The 18,573-nt window shown below is 37.4% G+C and overlaps 1 protein-coding gene across 2 annotated transcripts in view; it reads left to right on the top strand.

Annotated features, from left to right (window-relative positions):
• Window positions 1-18,573, top strand: part of dmd (dystrophin) — a 229,785-nt gene that overhangs the window by 36,863 nt on the left and 174,349 nt on the right. For both annotated transcript variants that reach the window (XM_055164366.1, XM_055164360.1), the window contains exons 10-14: window positions 2,947-3,066; window positions 7,921-8,022; window positions 8,375-8,482; window positions 8,965-9,141; window positions 17,759-17,931. In XM_055164366.1, coding sequence (XP_055020341.1) covers window positions 2,947-3,066; window positions 7,921-8,022; window positions 8,375-8,482; window positions 8,965-9,141; window positions 17,759-17,931 — 680 coding nt within the window. The remainder of the gene's footprint in view (window positions 1-2,946; window positions 3,067-7,920; window positions 8,023-8,374; window positions 8,483-8,964; window positions 9,142-17,758; window positions 17,932-18,573) is intronic.

The raw sequence follows: 18,573 nt of genomic DNA, 5'->3' as shown, positions 1-18,573 counted from the left end.
TAATAAATGTAAGGTATAGCTGTCATACTGTGGAAAATTCCAGGCAGATCAGTGACATATCCATAGAAACAAGGGATGCACCCTCAACAAGGAAAGTTACACAATGCACCTTTTTCATCAGAAAAGTACCCACTTTTTTTTATTTTTTATTTGCAATAAAAGGGCCCATATTACACTATTTTCTGATCTCTGTTATAATGTTGTGTCCTCATCGTAAACATACCTGGAGTTGTGTTTTGTTTCATTCTCACATGTCTGAATGAAACAAATCACAACTTCAAGTATGTTTTTGATGAGGTAACAACATTACAACATGATTTAAAGCTCACAAGAATCTATTTTGTGTAATATAGGACCTTTAAACACAAAAGTGAATAGACCTACCCTTATCAGGAAATGTGTTCTGTTTTATTTTGATTCTTTGCTGCTTTTCAACAGCTGTATTTCTTTAAACTGACCTTGATTGTGTAATTTCGCAAACCTTCAAAACAACAATTTCATCGACACCTCTATTTCTGCGGCATCAGTATCTGTTTTGGAGAAAATGTGTCTCTTCTATAATAAGTGTCTTGCCCTTCTCTTTGGAATAAATGGCGATTGAACTACCAACCTATAGAAGCTGACTTGAGAAACAAAGATGGCCGCCAGTGTGATTGCTGTGTTTGGCTGGCCCTTATTTCAATACAATAGAGTGATTGGTGAAATTACCTCGGACTTGAAGACTTTCCAGACGCCTCCTCCTCCTCCTCCGTTTTGTTTTTATTCCCTTCTCCCTCGACTCTCACAGAATCTCATTTGGACCAGGAATTGCAACCAGTGGAGAAATGATTTTTGAGAGACTGGGAGCCATTACAAAAAACGCTAGAAATTGAATAGTGCTACCACCGGTGGAGCTTTGAACAATATGACCAAATTTTACAGTGTGCGCCAGTGGTGGGCTGTTTACGATCCCGGAGCCGAGGAGCCAGATTAAAAAATGGAAATGGAGCGAGGTGGCGATGGAGTATAATGAGAAATGTTGGATACTTAGCAGATAGTAGATGGGAGCAGTATACTGAGCTCATGTGGTTTTGAAAAGGAATGTTCCTCAAATATTAACAAGTCTACCAATTTGGACAAGAGGGTTAGTAGTATGCAAAATTATATAGAGAAAAAAATGAATAAAAAGGCTGAAACACCGTGATGTGAACAGTGTTGGGTAGTACATTATCTGACTACAGAAATACATTACTTAGGGACCTTTTACTTAACTTTTACTTTTAAGGTAATGCAGTAATCTGATAGTTTATATTCAGATTATAGTTACTTGGTTGAGTAACTGTGCATTACTTGCAAGATATGTTTTGCTCTCAGATTAATTTGTTATTTCTATTTTCTGGTAAATAAAACCCTTAAGTGGAGCTGCTCTTGCAAGTGACAGATTAGTGATGTGGTCTGTCCAAGAGCTGCAAGTCAAGCAGCGACAGAAGCAAAACAAATGCAGCATGGAGCAAACATCAGGACAAAAGTACTTTCTCTATTTGGAAATGCACACATCATTTGGCTTTAGATAGAATATTATGGTCCATAGTTGATGATGTGGTGGAAGCAAGACATTTTGACAGTGAAAAACTCATTGCATCAAACCTGCAAATACTGCACTTTAAATGCAGTAAAATTGCTTTGTAATCAGTAGTTTAATTACTTTTAAAATAAAGTAGAGCAATGATTAGATTACGTTTTGAAGGAGTAATCAGTAATAAGATACATTTTCTAAAGTAATCTGACCAACACTGGATATGAATTGTATTATTTTTAGTCTATTCATTTTTTGTGTGATATTTGCATTTCAATCAAATCATGTATCATTTTCTGATGAATTACCATAGTTTGTCTGAAATATTGTTAGCAGCTAATGCAAAGTAATGTTGTTATATTAAAATGCAATGCCTAGTATACACTAGTTGTTATCAAGTGGTAAGTTTGATAGAAGAACTCAGACTCAGGTAGGATGCACAAACTTTAATAATACTGGTAATAATACCAGGAAGTTGTCACCTCAGATGCGGCAGGATCGACTTGCCAGACAAAGAATTCACTGATACTTATACTCTTATGATAATGAGATTACAACGCAAGTATACATATTTAGTACGTAGAGTTTGACACCATATATGGGTAGAATACATTGGACAAAAACATCAGACAGCTGTACGTGATCAAGTGAAGAGGTATGGATATATTACACCAAAGTAAATAAGACTCCTACATAGTTGTAAATCTAACACACATGCTTACACTAGTATATACAGTATAAATATGGCCTAAATGTGTATTGATAACCTTCATGCTATTTCTGATTTCACCAAATTTCATATTGTTTAGAGACTTAAATTAAAAGAATAGCTTACTTGACAACATTTTATGAAGCTATCAGAGATCTGTACATGAGCTTAAAGCTACCATCTGTAGACTGGCTGATCCATCCCTGTTGTATTCTCACACTCACTCACTGGCCCAGCAGAAGAAGACCAGAGAGCACAGGTGAGCCTAAAGAGAGTGATCTGAAAAAAAAAAAAATCAAATAAGTTTGAAGATAGTCGCTTTAAATGGATTGTATTCAATCTATTCACATGAGGATGGACGCACACAAACATCTTTCAGGGCTAAATTTGTGTTATGAAAAAGTATTGTCTCTATACAATGACTTTCAGTGCACTGTTGTAGCTTTTAGCTTCAGGGTAGGTTCAGATATCACGTAGTGCAGTTTCATCCAACTTATGTAACTATAGTTTGCCACCTGGGGCTAAATATGGCTCTGCATCTTCACTTTTTCTCTGTTTTGGAGTCCCATTGGGTGACGGAGGACCCAAATGAATTAGCTCCTCTTGCTAGCTGACACTTGTACCATTAGCGCCCCGTAGCTAGCGTGGCTAATGGGATGTGTACATGTGGTTTGGCTTACAGCTGCTGCAGGAGGATCTGGAGCTGGAGCAGGTGCGGGTCAACTCCCTCACACACATGGTGGTGGTGGTGGATGAGAACAACGGGGACAGCGCCACCGCCGCATTGGAGAGCAGACTGCAGGTAAGATTATGTAATGCTGCACTTTTACTAACTGTTACTTTGACTTTCAAAAGCGAGGCATGAGATGTATTATTAAATCACCTATAGAAATTCAATATATTATGCTTTTCCTCACATTTTAGTTTTAGTCATGTTATAATGTTATTACCTTGTCAAAATCATGCCTGGAGTTGTGTTGCTTTATTCACACGTTTCCTAATCCTTTATTATTAGTCTGCTCCAAAGCTCAAAATGTCATGAAGCGGTAGTTTTCAAGTTAAAAGCTAAATTTTACCCTTTGTTGAGGTGAATTTGACAATTCCAGTGCTGAAATTATCAAACCGATTCTAGTCAAGGTTAATGGAGTTTAAAAACACAGTGGAACGCCTCCTGTAGTACCACATGACATCACAAGGTGGAACAGTGTGTTTCACCAGCCTAAATGTGCAGGGTTAGTATGTTAAACATATGTGAAAGAAACAAAACACAACTCCAGGTATGTTTTTGATGAGTTAACGACATGATAATATAGATCAGAAAATAGCATAATTTTGGCCTTTTCAAAGGTGTACTATGTAACTTTTCTATTGTTCTTGCATTTCATATTCAATTAAAACATGAATTTCAACTGAGATAAATTTTACAGCCATTCTGTGGAGCATTCCACATAAAGCCTGGCAAACCTTCCTCCTGAAATGTCACATAGTGCAGCTTTAATCACAAACCAAACCTATGCCTCTGTCTTAAAGATATAGTACCGAGACGAGGTTTATTCTAGATCAGGAACAAATGCTTTATTCATTGACCATTCATTGGTCATACCAACTTGTCGAAGCCTGATCCGTCAGATCTCGGAAGCTCAGCAGGGCCGGGCCTGGTTAGTACTTGGATTAGAGCCCGCTGAGAAAATCAGGTGCCACAGTGGGGCGCCAGTCGCAAAATCTGTCATTGTGTCCTTAGGCACTTCACCCGCATTGCCTAGTATGAAAGTGATGTGTGTGTGACTGATGGTGGTAGTCGGAGGGGCTGATGGCGCAGATTGGCAGCCAAGCTTCTGTTAGTCTGCCCCAGGGCAGCTGTACAATAGTAATTTACCACCACCGAGTATAGAGTGAATGAATAATGATCTATAAAGCTTCTTTGTGGCATATGTCTATGAAAAATGCTTTATAAATAAAAGCTTACTTACTAATGAGACAGTTCGTACCTATCCTGCAATCATACAACTTTTGAAAATGACTAGAGAACTGGAGTACTCTTAGAACCATAGTCACAATAGTAACTAATGCATGCATTTTCATCTCATCTTAAACCACCTCTCCCCATCATGTAAATAAGTGATGAGCTCCCTCCTCCTCCCATCAGCCGAGTGCACTGGTCTATAGATTCCGTAGTAGATAGCTCAGTCTGGCCTGTTGCAGTAATTAGCCCATTGGACCTGGTCAGCCTGCTTTTGTTTACCCTATAAGTTATCTGCGGTCAGTCCCCAGTTTCCCTCATTCTCCATGCTTGTCTGCTCCTCTGATGCATGGCTCTTGGTTCCCCTTGTTAACTCCCGTACACAGTAAAGAATATGCTTTAAAATCTATTACAAATTCAAGCTCGTCATTTCCACACACATAATTGCGTCGAGGCAGCCTTTGGTCTCTGCTCGGTCCCTGTAATGAATATTCTTTATGAGTTTATCATCGAGATCGGCTTCAGGAGTTTTATGGCGTTTAATAGACTCTTCATAATTCTACGCTCGCTGTTTGGATAATCTGTCTTTCACTTATCCTTTAAAAGTTTGTAGGTGATTTCGTAATGGAGCACGAGTTTGTGTTGGAATGGGTGAGCTGTAGGTTCAGTCAGATGCCTTTACAGAAATGTCTCACTTTGATTTCTATGGTGTATTAACTGCTAACACATAACACGTTTAGATCACTATGCTATATTCACAGAAAATAGTCCCCCCTTCCTTCGCTAAGTCACTCCCCATTCAGTGCACTGTCACAACACAATCCTCGTGAATCCCGCTAATGACACTACTGTACATCACATCAGGTTTGTCAAGTTGTTGTGTACAGTTTTGTGTCATGTTTTTGTACATTTATGGAGAATTGTCGTGTGGGACCATGGGTAATGTAGGCTTGTGAGTGGAGCATTGGACAGAATCTTACAGCTAATCGTAAGAAGGGTTCAAATAGGGCCCAAGAGAAAAGACTAAATTACTAAAACATGCATGAATGACATCTAAAAGCTCTTCAGGGATGTTTTTGTTGAGACATAACATTATAATATGGCAGAAAACTCTAAAAACAAAAATTAGAAAGATTTTTCCCCTCTTTTAATTTATCTGTGTTACAAAAATATATTTTCAATTAATTTAAAAAATTTGTTCTTGGATAATGAGAGATAAATCTAATCTGCAATCCCTCTCTTCAGCTTTTGGGTCATATTCCATCAACTACATAAAAAAAAAAAGTCCACTGTGTAACTTTTTGATTGGGGTTCTGTCACATGTTTGTTGTTTCTGGATATGTTTTTGCTCTGCCTGGAATGTTCCTTAGTATACTCTGCTTTACATTTATTCAATTACAGGTGGTTTTAAAGCTCAAAACAGACATTCTGACTGCGAGCGGAATTGCCTCTCCACAGATCTCACCTGTAACTTGGTCTGATTTGGTCTACATGAAGATAGAAAGGTTTAATATACCATACTGTGATATTCCAGACAAAGCAATAAAATCTCAGTGGCGACAAGCCAAGTTTAACTTTAAATAATGATCACAAAAATATATTGATTCTCTGAAGTTTTAAAATTTCAGAAAACAGTTAGACAAAATTGCAGTAAAGTTGAAACTACATTGTGTGAATGTCGCCACAGTCAATAGTTTTAATTTTCTGGAAAACCTCACCGCTTTTTTTTAAAGTAATAAAATAGGTCCAGTAACTGCCTGTTCTGCTCGATATGTATTCATTTATGTATTTATTCACTTGTGCGCTCCATTCAAATTGCTGAGGTATTTTTTCATCCAGGGAACTATCAAACCTTTAATTTGCAATAGTGTAAGAGAAATTCTGTGTATTATTTCAAACGCTGAAACCAAAAGTGTGGAAAATTGTTTTTAGTCTACCCAATTCTCTTCTATTGTTTTTGTGCTCTGTGTAACATGAGATTCGGTTCAGCTCAGTACATTACATTTGATATGGAAATGAAAATTATAAACAAACAGCCACTGCGTGGTCTACTTCACCTCTATGGAGTATATAACATGAGAAGAGAAGAAAAGGTTGTAGTGTTTCAGAGCTGAGTCTGAAAGTGGGATTAAAGTTTCTATAGCGAAAGTTTGAAATGCATGTGTTTGGTTCTATATTATGTAAAATTGACTACTGAGAGCTTTAAGCCATGTTATAAAGCTTTTACCTCATCAAAAACATACCCGGAGTTGTGTATTTTTTTCCTTCACAGATGCTTGAGTAGTCCTTTATAATTAGTCTGACTACATCTCCAAAGCTCAAAATGCTCTGTTCCAGCTTGTGATGTAGTAGTGGTAGTTTTCAAGTAAACAGCTATCTTTTACATACAGCTCAGTGAAAATTGGCAATTCAATTTTCCATTTGAGAGAAGAACTCAGCCTAAATATGCAGGGTTTGTGTGTGAATGAAATGAAACACAACTTCAGGTATGTTTTTGATGAGGAAACAACATTATAACATAGATCAAAATGCGTAATATGGGCCCTTTAATATATGTATGACTTTTATAATGTAGAAAACAGCTATATCTTTCTAACCAACTTGATTAGCTCTGCCAAAACACTGCAACAGTTTGCATGACCTTATTTGTGTACAAACATTTTCACCTAACTACTAGCAGAACACACAGAGAGTACAATTATACTTAATCCTGCCATTATATGTGATTATAGCTGTTAAGTCTTCATTGGAAATAGACACACGCTCCAACTATATTGCCTGTTTGCCAAAAAAAATATATATATATATCCTTCGTGGCTAGTCCTTTTAACTTGTAAAATACAGTCGTAACCTGCACTAACACAATCTAAAATAAAGGCAATACTGATTAAATTAAAACTACATAGACGTTGTTTCTTTTATACCAGAATACTAACGTTACCATCGAAATAACAGAGGAGCGAGAGAGTGGTGGATTTGAGCAGAGGATGACTGGTGCAAGTGAAGTGAACGACAGGCGTGCAGACCCGGGCTCAGCAGTTAATGTGGAAACCAGTGACTCCTAATTAATCATATGATACAGTAGGCAGGACTGGGGTCATTTGCATTTTTACATAACAAAACTCACACTAACAATTCGGATATATTTAGTAACACGGTAGGGCAGGACAAAGTAAATGAAAAGAAAAGGAAGGACAATGTATGGAAAGTTAAAAGAGAAATTTTACTGAAAGGTGTAGTTGCAAATTAAGCGCCCATATTATGCTGTTTTCTGATCTATGTTATAATGAACTTGGGTTTTGTTTCATTTACACATTAAACTCCATACACCTTCTCTAAAATTATTTAGATAATTTCATGACATCACAAGGTGGAAGAGAGCGTTTTGTACTTTGAAAACATAGACAGATTAATAATACAGGAATACTTAAACTTGTGTGAATGAAGCAAAACTCCAAGTGTGTTTTTGAGAGGTAACAACATTCTAACATAACTTAAAGCTTACAGGAGTAAATTTTTGTGTAATATAAGACCTTCAACTTGCATAAATACTTACGTACAATTACATACATACTTAACTTTTCTTGATTTTTGTGCCCTTTTTCTATATTTAAAATAAAACTTCCTTGTACAATGCCTGCATGTTAACCTTGCCATTAACACAGGTATGACTAGATGTTTGGTGATGTTTCGCAGGTGCTTGGAGACCGCTGGGCAGCCATCTGCAGGTGGACAGAGGAGCGCTGGATTCTGCTTCAGGAGATACTGCTCAAATGGCAACACTTCACTAATGAACAAGTATGTCTTAAATAGAAGTATTCACATTCAAATCATGTACCTGCCGTCTCACTTCCCGGACAATTTAAGACTCGCTAATTACGATGGAAAATGGTCCTCTGTCCTTAGCAGCGTTAGCGGTTGGTATTTTTAGCATCGCCGTCAAAGGAAGTGAAAATGTATCACCAAGAGATCGACTTTTGTGCGTGATTAATGAGTGGGGAGGCTCCAAATCACATTATGGGATTACACGCGATTAACTGATCAGTCTAATTAAAAGAGCAAAACAGATCGGCTACACAGGGGGTCTTAGGGTCAGCAGAAAATTAAAATTAAAATTAAAATTTAAATTATTTTTTTTATCTCTCACCAGTGCCTCTTTGACTCATGGCTGACTCAGAAGGAGGAGTTGGTTCGTTCCATCAAGACGTCCAACCTGAAGGAGCAGGCAGAGATAGTGGCGTGTCAACGGAAGCTTTCTGTGAGTATTCAATATGTCTTATCGCTTACATATTAAAAGATGTTGAATGCATCATGCTTTAAATACAAATAGAAATCTTTGACACGAACGGATTATGCATTTCTCTGATTGGTTAATTCCTCTGTCAGTCACGCCTTTCTGAAGTCAGGAACACATCTTTGTAAAGTTTTGTCAAAGCGTGTTGTTTTGACTGGCCAGGTAGGAAAATTATATATTGTTACTGCAGTTATCATCTATGACCTTAAATATCTTGAGTTCATCCTTCCATGTCCCACCACATACATTCAAAAACATACCCATCATTTTTCTAGAACTGTAGGTGGTCAGCATACCAACTGTTTTCCAATTTGAACTCCATTTTGTGTCAATAACAGAGAGAAAAATTGTAGCCTATATTATTGCTGTATTGGCATGGGTACATTGACGTAAAGAGGGATAAGTATATGTTAGATGAAGTGCGAGGTGTTCCCATGTGGTTTCAGATGATAAAAAGTGAGCTGGAGGTGAAGAGGCCCACCATGGACAAGCTGTGCTCCATGAGTCAGGACCTTCTCTCCAGTGTGAACAAGGACGTGGCCTGTAAACTGGAGGCCCGCCTGGACAGCTTCGCCCAGCGCTGGGACCGGCTACTGCAGAGTCTGGAGATGAGCATCGCACAGGTGAGGGGCTCTGGTGTGCTATTTATTGGACAGGATCAGATACTGCTACACTAGGAAGGAATCCAAGACTAAACCATGAATAAACTTGGAATTAACCAGGACCAAACCCAGGGCTAAACCAAGACCAAACCCAGGACTAAACCAGGACTACGCCAGGACAAAACCAGGACTATGCCAGGACTAGATCAGGACTAAGCTAGAATTAAACTAGGACTAAACCAGGACTAGAACCAGGAATAAACCCATGTTTGAAATGGGACTAGACTAGGATTAAACCAGGACTAAACCCAGTACAAAACCAGGACTAGACCAATACTTAACTTAGGAGTAAACCCCAGACTAAATTATCTAGACAAGGACTAAACCAGGACTAAACTCAAGACTTAAATTAAAAATGCATCGTGTAACTTTCCTGTAGAGGGCACATCACCTGCTTATCACCATGGAGATGTAATTGCTTTGCTTGGAATGTGTCAAAATATGGCATCCCTATCTTAATGGAGACAAACAGGTGCATCACCAGACAAAGTTACAGGTCAGATCTGTGGAGAGATGACCCTGTTCACTGTAAGAACGCATAATTTTATAGCTATAAAAATACCTCTAATTGAGTGAACACAAGATGGATAATTTATGCCATACTGAGAAACGTTCTTGGCAAAGCAGTAACATGTTCATGGAAAAAGCAACTGGCAAACCCTACACCAGAAAAGTTACATAGTGTAGCTTTATGACTAAATCTAGGACTGTACAAACTAAAGTGAGACTAGAACAGGGCAAAAAACCAAGTCCACACCAAGGATTCCATCAGGACCGAAACAATGAATGAACTGCAATGAGTTGTTAAATAGATAAATTGTGGTATTTAGATCCAGGTAGTTAGGGATATCAGGATTGCAATGAAAGGAGTTGTAAAGTTGTTATGGAAAATCCTATATATCTGTGGAGTCTAATGGACAGAGAAGATTAGGAGATGGAGATGGAGATGGCTGAAGGGGCTGATAGTTCAGCTGTGGAGATGGTCAGTGTCAGTCACTTGTTGATTACAATAGTTTCCTGAGTGGAGCTGAGAATAGATGGGTCTGGAGTGTGGAGTAAAGCAGGCTACACTGATTAAACCAGTGCATCTTAGGCTACGATCAATACGGGCTTTCAATGAGGTAGTATTACGCTGCTCACAAACATTATGCTGTTACCATGATAATATTCATAGTATTCATCCACTTATTGATTTGGAGCGTTTTGGACAAGCTTTCATATAAAATGTTGTTCTAATGCAATTCAAAATATCATGTATATCTTTGTAACTTAAAATGAACTGTGCATTGACTTATTAAGCATTATCCATATTTAGTCCATCTGAATTAGGGTTGTTAAAATTATTGGAAATCAGATGCTAATTGATACTAAAGCAACTAGTATTGAAACTTCACTGATTTGAGTAAGTATTGATCCAAGTATTGCACCATAATAATGAATTTAAGTAAAGAGACTTGTAGTTCAATATATTGTGACAGTCCATGATATTATTAGGAGACTTTTGACAATACAATATCACGATATTTCAGTTATTGTTACATCCCTAATACACGCAGTTTATTCCTTGAAATTGAATTTGAAATTTTAAAAATGTAAAAAAAAATGTGTTGGTTTGTATTCTGAACAATTCATGTTAATTTCATGTTCAAGTTGCATTATATTACAGTGTAAAAAAACACAGCAGAAAGTTGAAAGCAGCACTATTGTTAGACCATTTGTTATGCATTTATTTTATCACATTACAGGACAGTACCTCTATTCTAAATACTTCCAAATTAACTAAGTCATTGTACCAGGATACTCAAAAGTGGCATTCTTAATATAACTTTTTATTACATGTTTTGGTTATTTAGTTACTTTGCAAAACTGTTTGAATATGAAATACCTTCTACTTTTTTATCCTGTGTACATGTTTACATTAGTTTCACCATTTATTCAAAGTACCAATAGCGCAATTAACTGATTAGCAAACGAGCCACCCTGCAAACGTTCTAATATTTTACCCATACATTACATTCATTTACCTGGCAATATGACTTCTCCTCTGAGCAAACCTGTAAGTCTATTTCCCGTCGACTAAATTGGATTTTAATAGAGCATGATAAAAAGGCACTTTATTGGAGTGGAGGAGGAAATAAGCTGTGAGTAAGTGTGCTAAGGATGAGTAATACAATACAACCCCATGACTTCTTATTACAGGTCTATTTATACAGACATCACCTGGAGGAGTGAACAAGGATTTCACACATGCTAAAGTCTATACTGCTACAACAAAAGGGAAGTTCATTGGTATGCTCAATACGGTTGCAGTACAGGGCTTTGCAATTAATCAGGTTTTAATCATTTTGAGAATTGTTTTAAATTGTCTGTGATCAGCATTTTAATCTAAAGGTCCAATACTCTGTCTGGAAAAGAATGTGGTTTGGCGAGGATTTCAGACTTGGGAGAAATACTTTTTATAATTTTTTTTTTTTTTTAGCTAAATTGTAATAACTAAAAGTCTGGAATTTTAAATGCCACTTTTAGTTGTTTTTACAAAGCAAGAATCAAATCAAAACAAAAACCCTGATCAATCAAAGAAAAAAAATATAATTAAAACTTTTGAGATGTAGACAGACAAATAATAAAAATAAAACACAACTCTAGATATGTTTTGATGAGGAATATGGATCAGAAAATAGCGTGATTATGGGCCCTTTAATACAAAAGTTAATCAGAGATACATGTAGGATTCAGCAGCCTTGTGTAGTAATTTTGGTACAAATGAAAAAATGCGTGATCTGCAGCTGTACATAAGAGGGACAGACAACTTTTCAACTTTTACACCTCTTTATTGTGATGTCAGCTCTCATTGGACACCACACGGAAGTCAGCAAACTCTGTTCATGATACTTGTTTTTACTAAGCAAGAATCAAATCAAAACAAAAACCCTGGTCAATCAAGAAATAAAAAATGATTAAAAGGTGAAACAGCATTTTTAGCTTTTGAGATGTAGACAGACAAATACTAAAATTTAAAAAAGTATTACTCGAACATGTGTGAATGAAACAAAACACAGCTCTAGATATATTTTTGATGAGGAACATGGATCAGAAAATAGAGCGATTTGGGCCCTTTAATGCAAAACTTAATCAGCGATACAAGTGGGATTTAGCAGCATTGTGTAGTTGAAATAAATGCGCAAGGGGGCAAACAACTTTTCAACTTTTATATCTGTTTATTGTGGTGATGTTTACAGCGCTGTCAGCTCCCACTGGGCACCACAGTTTTCTAACGTGAAAATCAGCAAATTTAAGTCGTTTTAGATCAGTATTGCAATTTAAAATATCCATATTAACACACAAAGATCCATGGGTGTCATAGATTATAACTATAAAGCACAATAGGTCTTCTTTAAACAGTAAAATAATGATGTTCCTATATCGTACTGAAGAAACCGCCTATAGCAACTCCCAACTCACTGAACTGCTCTACATAACTCCATATTATGTTCCACCATATTCCCTGTATATATATTTCCACCACTGTCTATTCAGTTTAAAATCTTTATATTGTCCCCCCATCAGCGGAAAGAAAAACATGTCTTTGATATTGCGGTCTATGGATACAGCGCATATTATGTTTCTATTGGACTTGGGGGGGCTCTGGAGACGTGGTCCAATAATAGCGGAGCAGTGAATCCTACTTGGTCCGTACTTACACAACCCCCGAGGAGACCTAAACTGTGGGAGTGATTTATGAGATTTCCAAACACATTATTGGACCACTAAAGAGATGGGAACAAATGCAGAGACAACTTCTAGGTAGCGTTGTTAGTTATTAGCAAACACAGAGCTGTAAAGATCGTGGAGGATCTGACGCGAGGGGAGAATATGTGGGATGTAGTGGCACTTTCATTAAAACCAAGTTGTAAATACTCATAAAGTTTTATTCAAGATGGTAAACAAGCTGTAAAAGGATTCTAACTACTTTTCATTGCAGATGATAAGAAAACTGTTGCTTTAATAAGTGGAAGTGGTGTTTAGGTAATGCTGTTGTGACCAGTGTGATATACAAAGGAGATGATTTCCAGGTTTAATTAAAAGCTATCTTTAAAGGTGCATTGTGTAACTTTTCTCTTAGAGGATCCCCCACCTGCTTAACTCCATGTAAATGTTACTTTTTTCCTGGAATGTTCTGCAGTATGGCATTTAATTTAACTATCTCTGAGTAAATGCAAGATATATTTGTTTAATGCCATACTGCAGAACATCCCAGGCAAAACAATAACATCACGACGGAGACAAGCAGATGGTAGACCCTTCACAGAAAAGTTACACAGTGCACCTTTAAATTAAAAAAATATTTTGTTACTGACAGACATTTGCTAGTTAAAATAATTATAAATGTGAAGGTGCGGACCAGAGTCCTGAAATCTACTGAGTGCATGAACTTATTTGAATAGTGGTCATTTTAAAAAGTAGCAATTAAAAAAGTTGTTATTAATCTGCATAATATATTGAGTCTAAATTGCGTTTGAGTTAGGGCAATTATCAAATCTCCAAGGCTCCAGCAGTTTGACAACAGAATGTTCTCTTCAAAGAGCAAAATATCTGGTCTATATTTAGAAAAATGTTGATGTATCTGTAGTTTAGACCTCGATTAACATGTTTTGAAATTCATGTATTCTTGTATTAGTTGATCAGTTCATATTTCAATCTTCTCTCAAATGCTCCTGGACTTGTTTACAATGTGCACTCTGAAGAGAATCCTACTTTTTAAAGAAGACATATTGTGCTCGTGTAAGTAGAATCTATGACACCCGTGGATCGTTATGTTACAACTTGGATGTTTTAAATTGCAATACTGATCAAAAACATCTCAATAAAAGAAACAAATCTGCTGATGTCTGTGCAAGAAAACCCAAAAAGTGCCTAATGGGAGTTGACATCGCCATAAACGTCATAAGAACAAAGAGCTGTGGAGTTGTCAGCATTGCAGATGGACAGCTGCAGATCACTCTAGCGACCAGAAGATTTTATTTTATTTTTTTCATTTGTAATAAAATGATTATGCAACGCTGCTGACGATTAAGAAAATAAATCTGGGGAACAAAGTAAGTACAGAGCAGTGGGTGTATGCTGGCGGCGGTGAAATTGGGAGTTGATCTGCAAAATGGTGTCTTGCAAATAAGCGATTAAAGATTGCTGAAACATGAATAAAATTCAAATTTGGGTGAGTAAATGGTGAGGGACATAGCATGGTTAAAAGCTCTGACAAGTCAAATTTGCATAATAGGTTTAATCGCAGTCTCATTACTGATTTTATTTCTGGCCTAGCCTATAATCAGAATGCATATCACTTCAATAAAATAAAACTGACAACATTTGAACTTAAGGCCAAACTTATCTTACTTATCTTTGAGACTGGCAACACACTCTCTAAATCCTATGTCAGTATTTGGTTAGTGTATTGACATGTCCGTGCCCATTGTAAACCCACTCATCCAGTGATCGTGCACAAGTGTGAATTGAGTCGTCAATCTGAGGAGTCAATTGTCCCTGACTCAGGCTAATGCTACACCATCTCCATCGATTAGCCTGTTCTGTGGCCCAAAATAACCCAATACAAACACATACACCTGCTGGCCTCTTCATTAGATATTATTATAGCATTTTTCTTTGTTGTAAAGTGCTTCGAGTGCTTTAAGGGTGGAAAAGCGCTGTATAAAAATGTGACCATTACCTATGACCATTTACCATTTATTTCCAAAATTGCAGACTTTGCGATTTGTGAATTATGTCTATTCAAACTGCGATTTCGCTGGGGTTTTGATTAATCTTGTAGCCCACTATAATTTTAAAGTAACGTTCCTCTTACTACTGTATTTAATTTTTGTCTACCCCTCCCTGCTGTGATTATTTGTAGCTGTAGTTCCTGTGTCTCTTCACTCTGTTGTCTCCATTGACTTGCTCGCTCATTGTAATCAGTTGGATAATTAGCACATCGACCTCTGTGGCCACACGCACATATCTTGTCCCGTCACACACACACATTCGAGAACGTTGCCATGGCAGCAGGAGTGTCCCATCCGCAGTTGTATGGGATTTTAACTGTCATTAGAGAGAGCAGACCTGGGCCCACTCCACCAATTCTACTGATTGTCACTGTGTGCATGGAAAGTGAATAATTTAGGCAGGCAACAAAACAACAAAATCAGTTTCCTTTTTCAGAAAATAGCTCCTTTTGTGGCAGAGTTTGATTATAATTAGTCTTTTGTAACCCTCGGTTCCATGTCAGACAGTGTGCTGGTGTCATGTTGGCTAATCTGCTTGTGTTTTATTGACCAATTACTTTTCCTTGGTTTGATTTTCTAATTTCTATTGGCTAACTAAACTATTTTGCAAAGCCTCTTAACTCAATGAGACCAAGTGACAGTTTGAACCACTGACCCTCTGGTTTCTGGATGTTTTCCTTTAACAGTGTATTGTATTTTACTCTTAAAAAATTTAATTCAATTGTATTAACGGTTATATATTACGCAAAATTGATTCTTGTGAGCTTTAAGCCATGTTACAGTGCTGTTACCTCACCAAAAACATACCTGGAGTTGTTTTATTTCATTCACACATGTTTAAGAAATCCTGCATTATTAGGCTGTCTATGATTCCAAAGCTTAAAATTATCTGTTCCACCTTGTGATGTCATGAAGCAATAGTTTTCAATTTAACATCTACTTTTTTTTTTTTTTTTTCAGTAAATTCCAGGGCTGAAATCATCCAAATGATTCTAGTGAAGGTGTGTGGAGTTAAAAACATAGTAGAGCACTTCCTGTATTACCACATGACATCACAAGGTGGAAGAGAGTGTTTCAGTTTGAGAGAAGAACTCAGCCTAAATATACAGGATTTGTGATAAGGTAACAACTTTATAACATAGATCAGAAAATAGAGAAATATAACAGTAATAACATTACATTGGCTTTCATTTGATGCTGTTGAAAGAGTGAATATATACAGTTTTTTTTTTTACTTAACTAAACTTACCCAACTTTTAATTGTCCTCTTGAAAGTGCATTGTGTAACTTTCTCTATGGAGATGTTGCATTGTCTGGAATGTTTCACAGTATGGCATTAAACTTTTCTCTCTTCATGCAAACCAAACCAAACCAGACCAAGTCACAGGTCAGATCTGTGGAGAGGCAACCCAGATCAGTCAGAATACCTGTTTTTCTGGGTGTTTTTGAGCTATAAACCACCTGTAATAGAATACATGTAAAGTAGACATGTTTAATATGGTACTGTGGAACAGGCAGAACCAGTACCGTAGCTCCCCATTAAGCACATTACGCACAGCACGTAGGGGACCAAGTACTTGCGGGGGCACCACATGAATCCTCTCAAACCAACTGGCATAGCATTTGGCGGTGCGGCCCACGGCACTTTGAGGGGTCGTCGTGGGCGTCTCCGGACCTCAACCAAAACCTTACATTGTGCACCTTTTAAGTGTATATTATAGACTTAAAAATAATATGCAGATATTATCAAATATTCTTTCCTTAACAACACACTTTCTGGAGAGTTCCCTTATATAACTGGAGAGTGTACATTTCCATATTGTATTGAGCAGATCCTGCCAATTCAGCGTTACTGTTCACATCCTAAATGCAGGACACATACGGAGACCCTCAACCGTGAACGCTATGTGCAGATGGAGCCTATTAGATGAATTCAAATACCCCAAAACATATTGTGTGTAGCTTTAATTCTTCCATTTATTTTAATAGCAAAGCAAAGTTACCTCCATTTTAGGCGATGTTTATACTTGTCCCGCTTTGGTTTTGGTTTGGTTTTGGTTTGGTACTTATTGAACCATATTATAATGTTGCTCCATACAATTTTCCATAATATACAAAAGCATGAAACAAAACAAATAACTACAACTTTTGCAGAGTTTGACAGTGGCCTATAATGACTCTTTGAGAATATTACTAGATGTGCCAAAGTTTTGTAGTGCCAGTGAAATGTTTGTGCTTGTGCTGTCATGGGGTAAGACAGGAAGTGCTCCATTGTGTTTTTAAACTCCATACACTTTCATTAGAATCATTTGGATAATTTCACTCCCAGAATTGCCAATCTTTACTGAACAGCTTTGGAAATGTAGACAGCCCAGTAAAGTAGGATTCCTTAAACATGTGTGACTGAAACAAAACACAACTCCAGGTATGTTACTGATGAGACTTAACTTTTACTACACTTTTACGTATTATAGGACCTAAAAAAAAGCCATAAGCTAAAAAACAAAACAAAAAATGTGGTATTTGCTAATTGCGTCCATTCATATTGTGCTTTCACCCTGTCCGTGTGTGTGTGCATATGTGTGTGTGCATATGTGTGTGTGTGCGTGTACTCCCTATCTCCCAAATCACCAGTTGTCCGTGCTCAGATGTCTTCTCTATACAGTACACTGTAGCTCTGCCCTTCACTCATCACACATCACAGACTCCACTGCCCCACTATATGACAAATGACACCCAAGTTTATTGCTGCTTTGAGACGGCCATGTTTTTCTAACTTTTCTCTCCCCGTTGATGTATAGCTGTCATCCACCATCACGGCCTCCCAGCAGACAGAGGTGGTGCACTCCTCTGTCACCACGACGACCGTCACCAAGGTCTCCAGGGAGAAGGTGGCAGCACTGAGGCAGACCCGAGAATCACCTCCTCCACAGAAGAAGAGACAAGTGGTGGTGGACTCCGAGCTCAGGAAAAGGTACACGTCAAAATAAATATGGGATAGTAGAAGTAGTAGTAGTAATAATAGAGTATTACATTATTATCACAAGTAATACTAAAATTTGAGTCTAACCTCTATGGTAAATCTAGTTTCATGCATCCATTTCTGCTCACATACCTCTCCAGGTAAGTGTCATGTAGTTAATAGAGGTTGTATATATTAACGTTAGGTCCCTGACCTGTCTTTGGGAATGAGTATTTATAGAGGTAACAGACAGCCCATTTCAATATCGTGGCCATACCTCCTTGTCAAAGCCCGATTTAATCAAATCTCCGACGCTAAGCAGGGCCAGGCCTGGGGCTGATGGCACAGATAGCTTAGCCTCACCTCCATCAGTCTGCCCAAGGGCAGCTGTGGCTACAATAGTATCGTGAAAGAATAATGCTCTGTAAAGCACTTTGGGTGTCTTGAAAGGTGCTATATAAATCCAATGATTAATTCATTGATTAATATGTGAGAGCAGTAATATAATACTTCTGTATTCATTATTGTATTAAGAGAAGTGTGACGTCATGAGAACAGGACTATAATAATTAATCCCAAAGACACAACAGCAGTTATATTAGATAGTGAATGAGTCAACCCCTCATTACTGCTCCTCCCTCTAGGCATTATACA

The sequence above is a fragment of the Boleophthalmus pectinirostris genome, unplaced genomic scaffold (assembly GCF_026225935.1).
Source record: "Boleophthalmus pectinirostris isolate CB_2022bp ecotype Guang Dong unplaced genomic scaffold, ASM2622593v1 HiC_scaffold_11, whole genome shotgun sequence".
NCBI lineage: Eukaryota > Metazoa > Chordata > Actinopteri > Gobiiformes > Gobiidae > Boleophthalmus > Boleophthalmus pectinirostris.
Note: the sequence above shows the minus strand (reverse complement) of the source record. Positions and strands in the feature narration are given on the sequence as shown.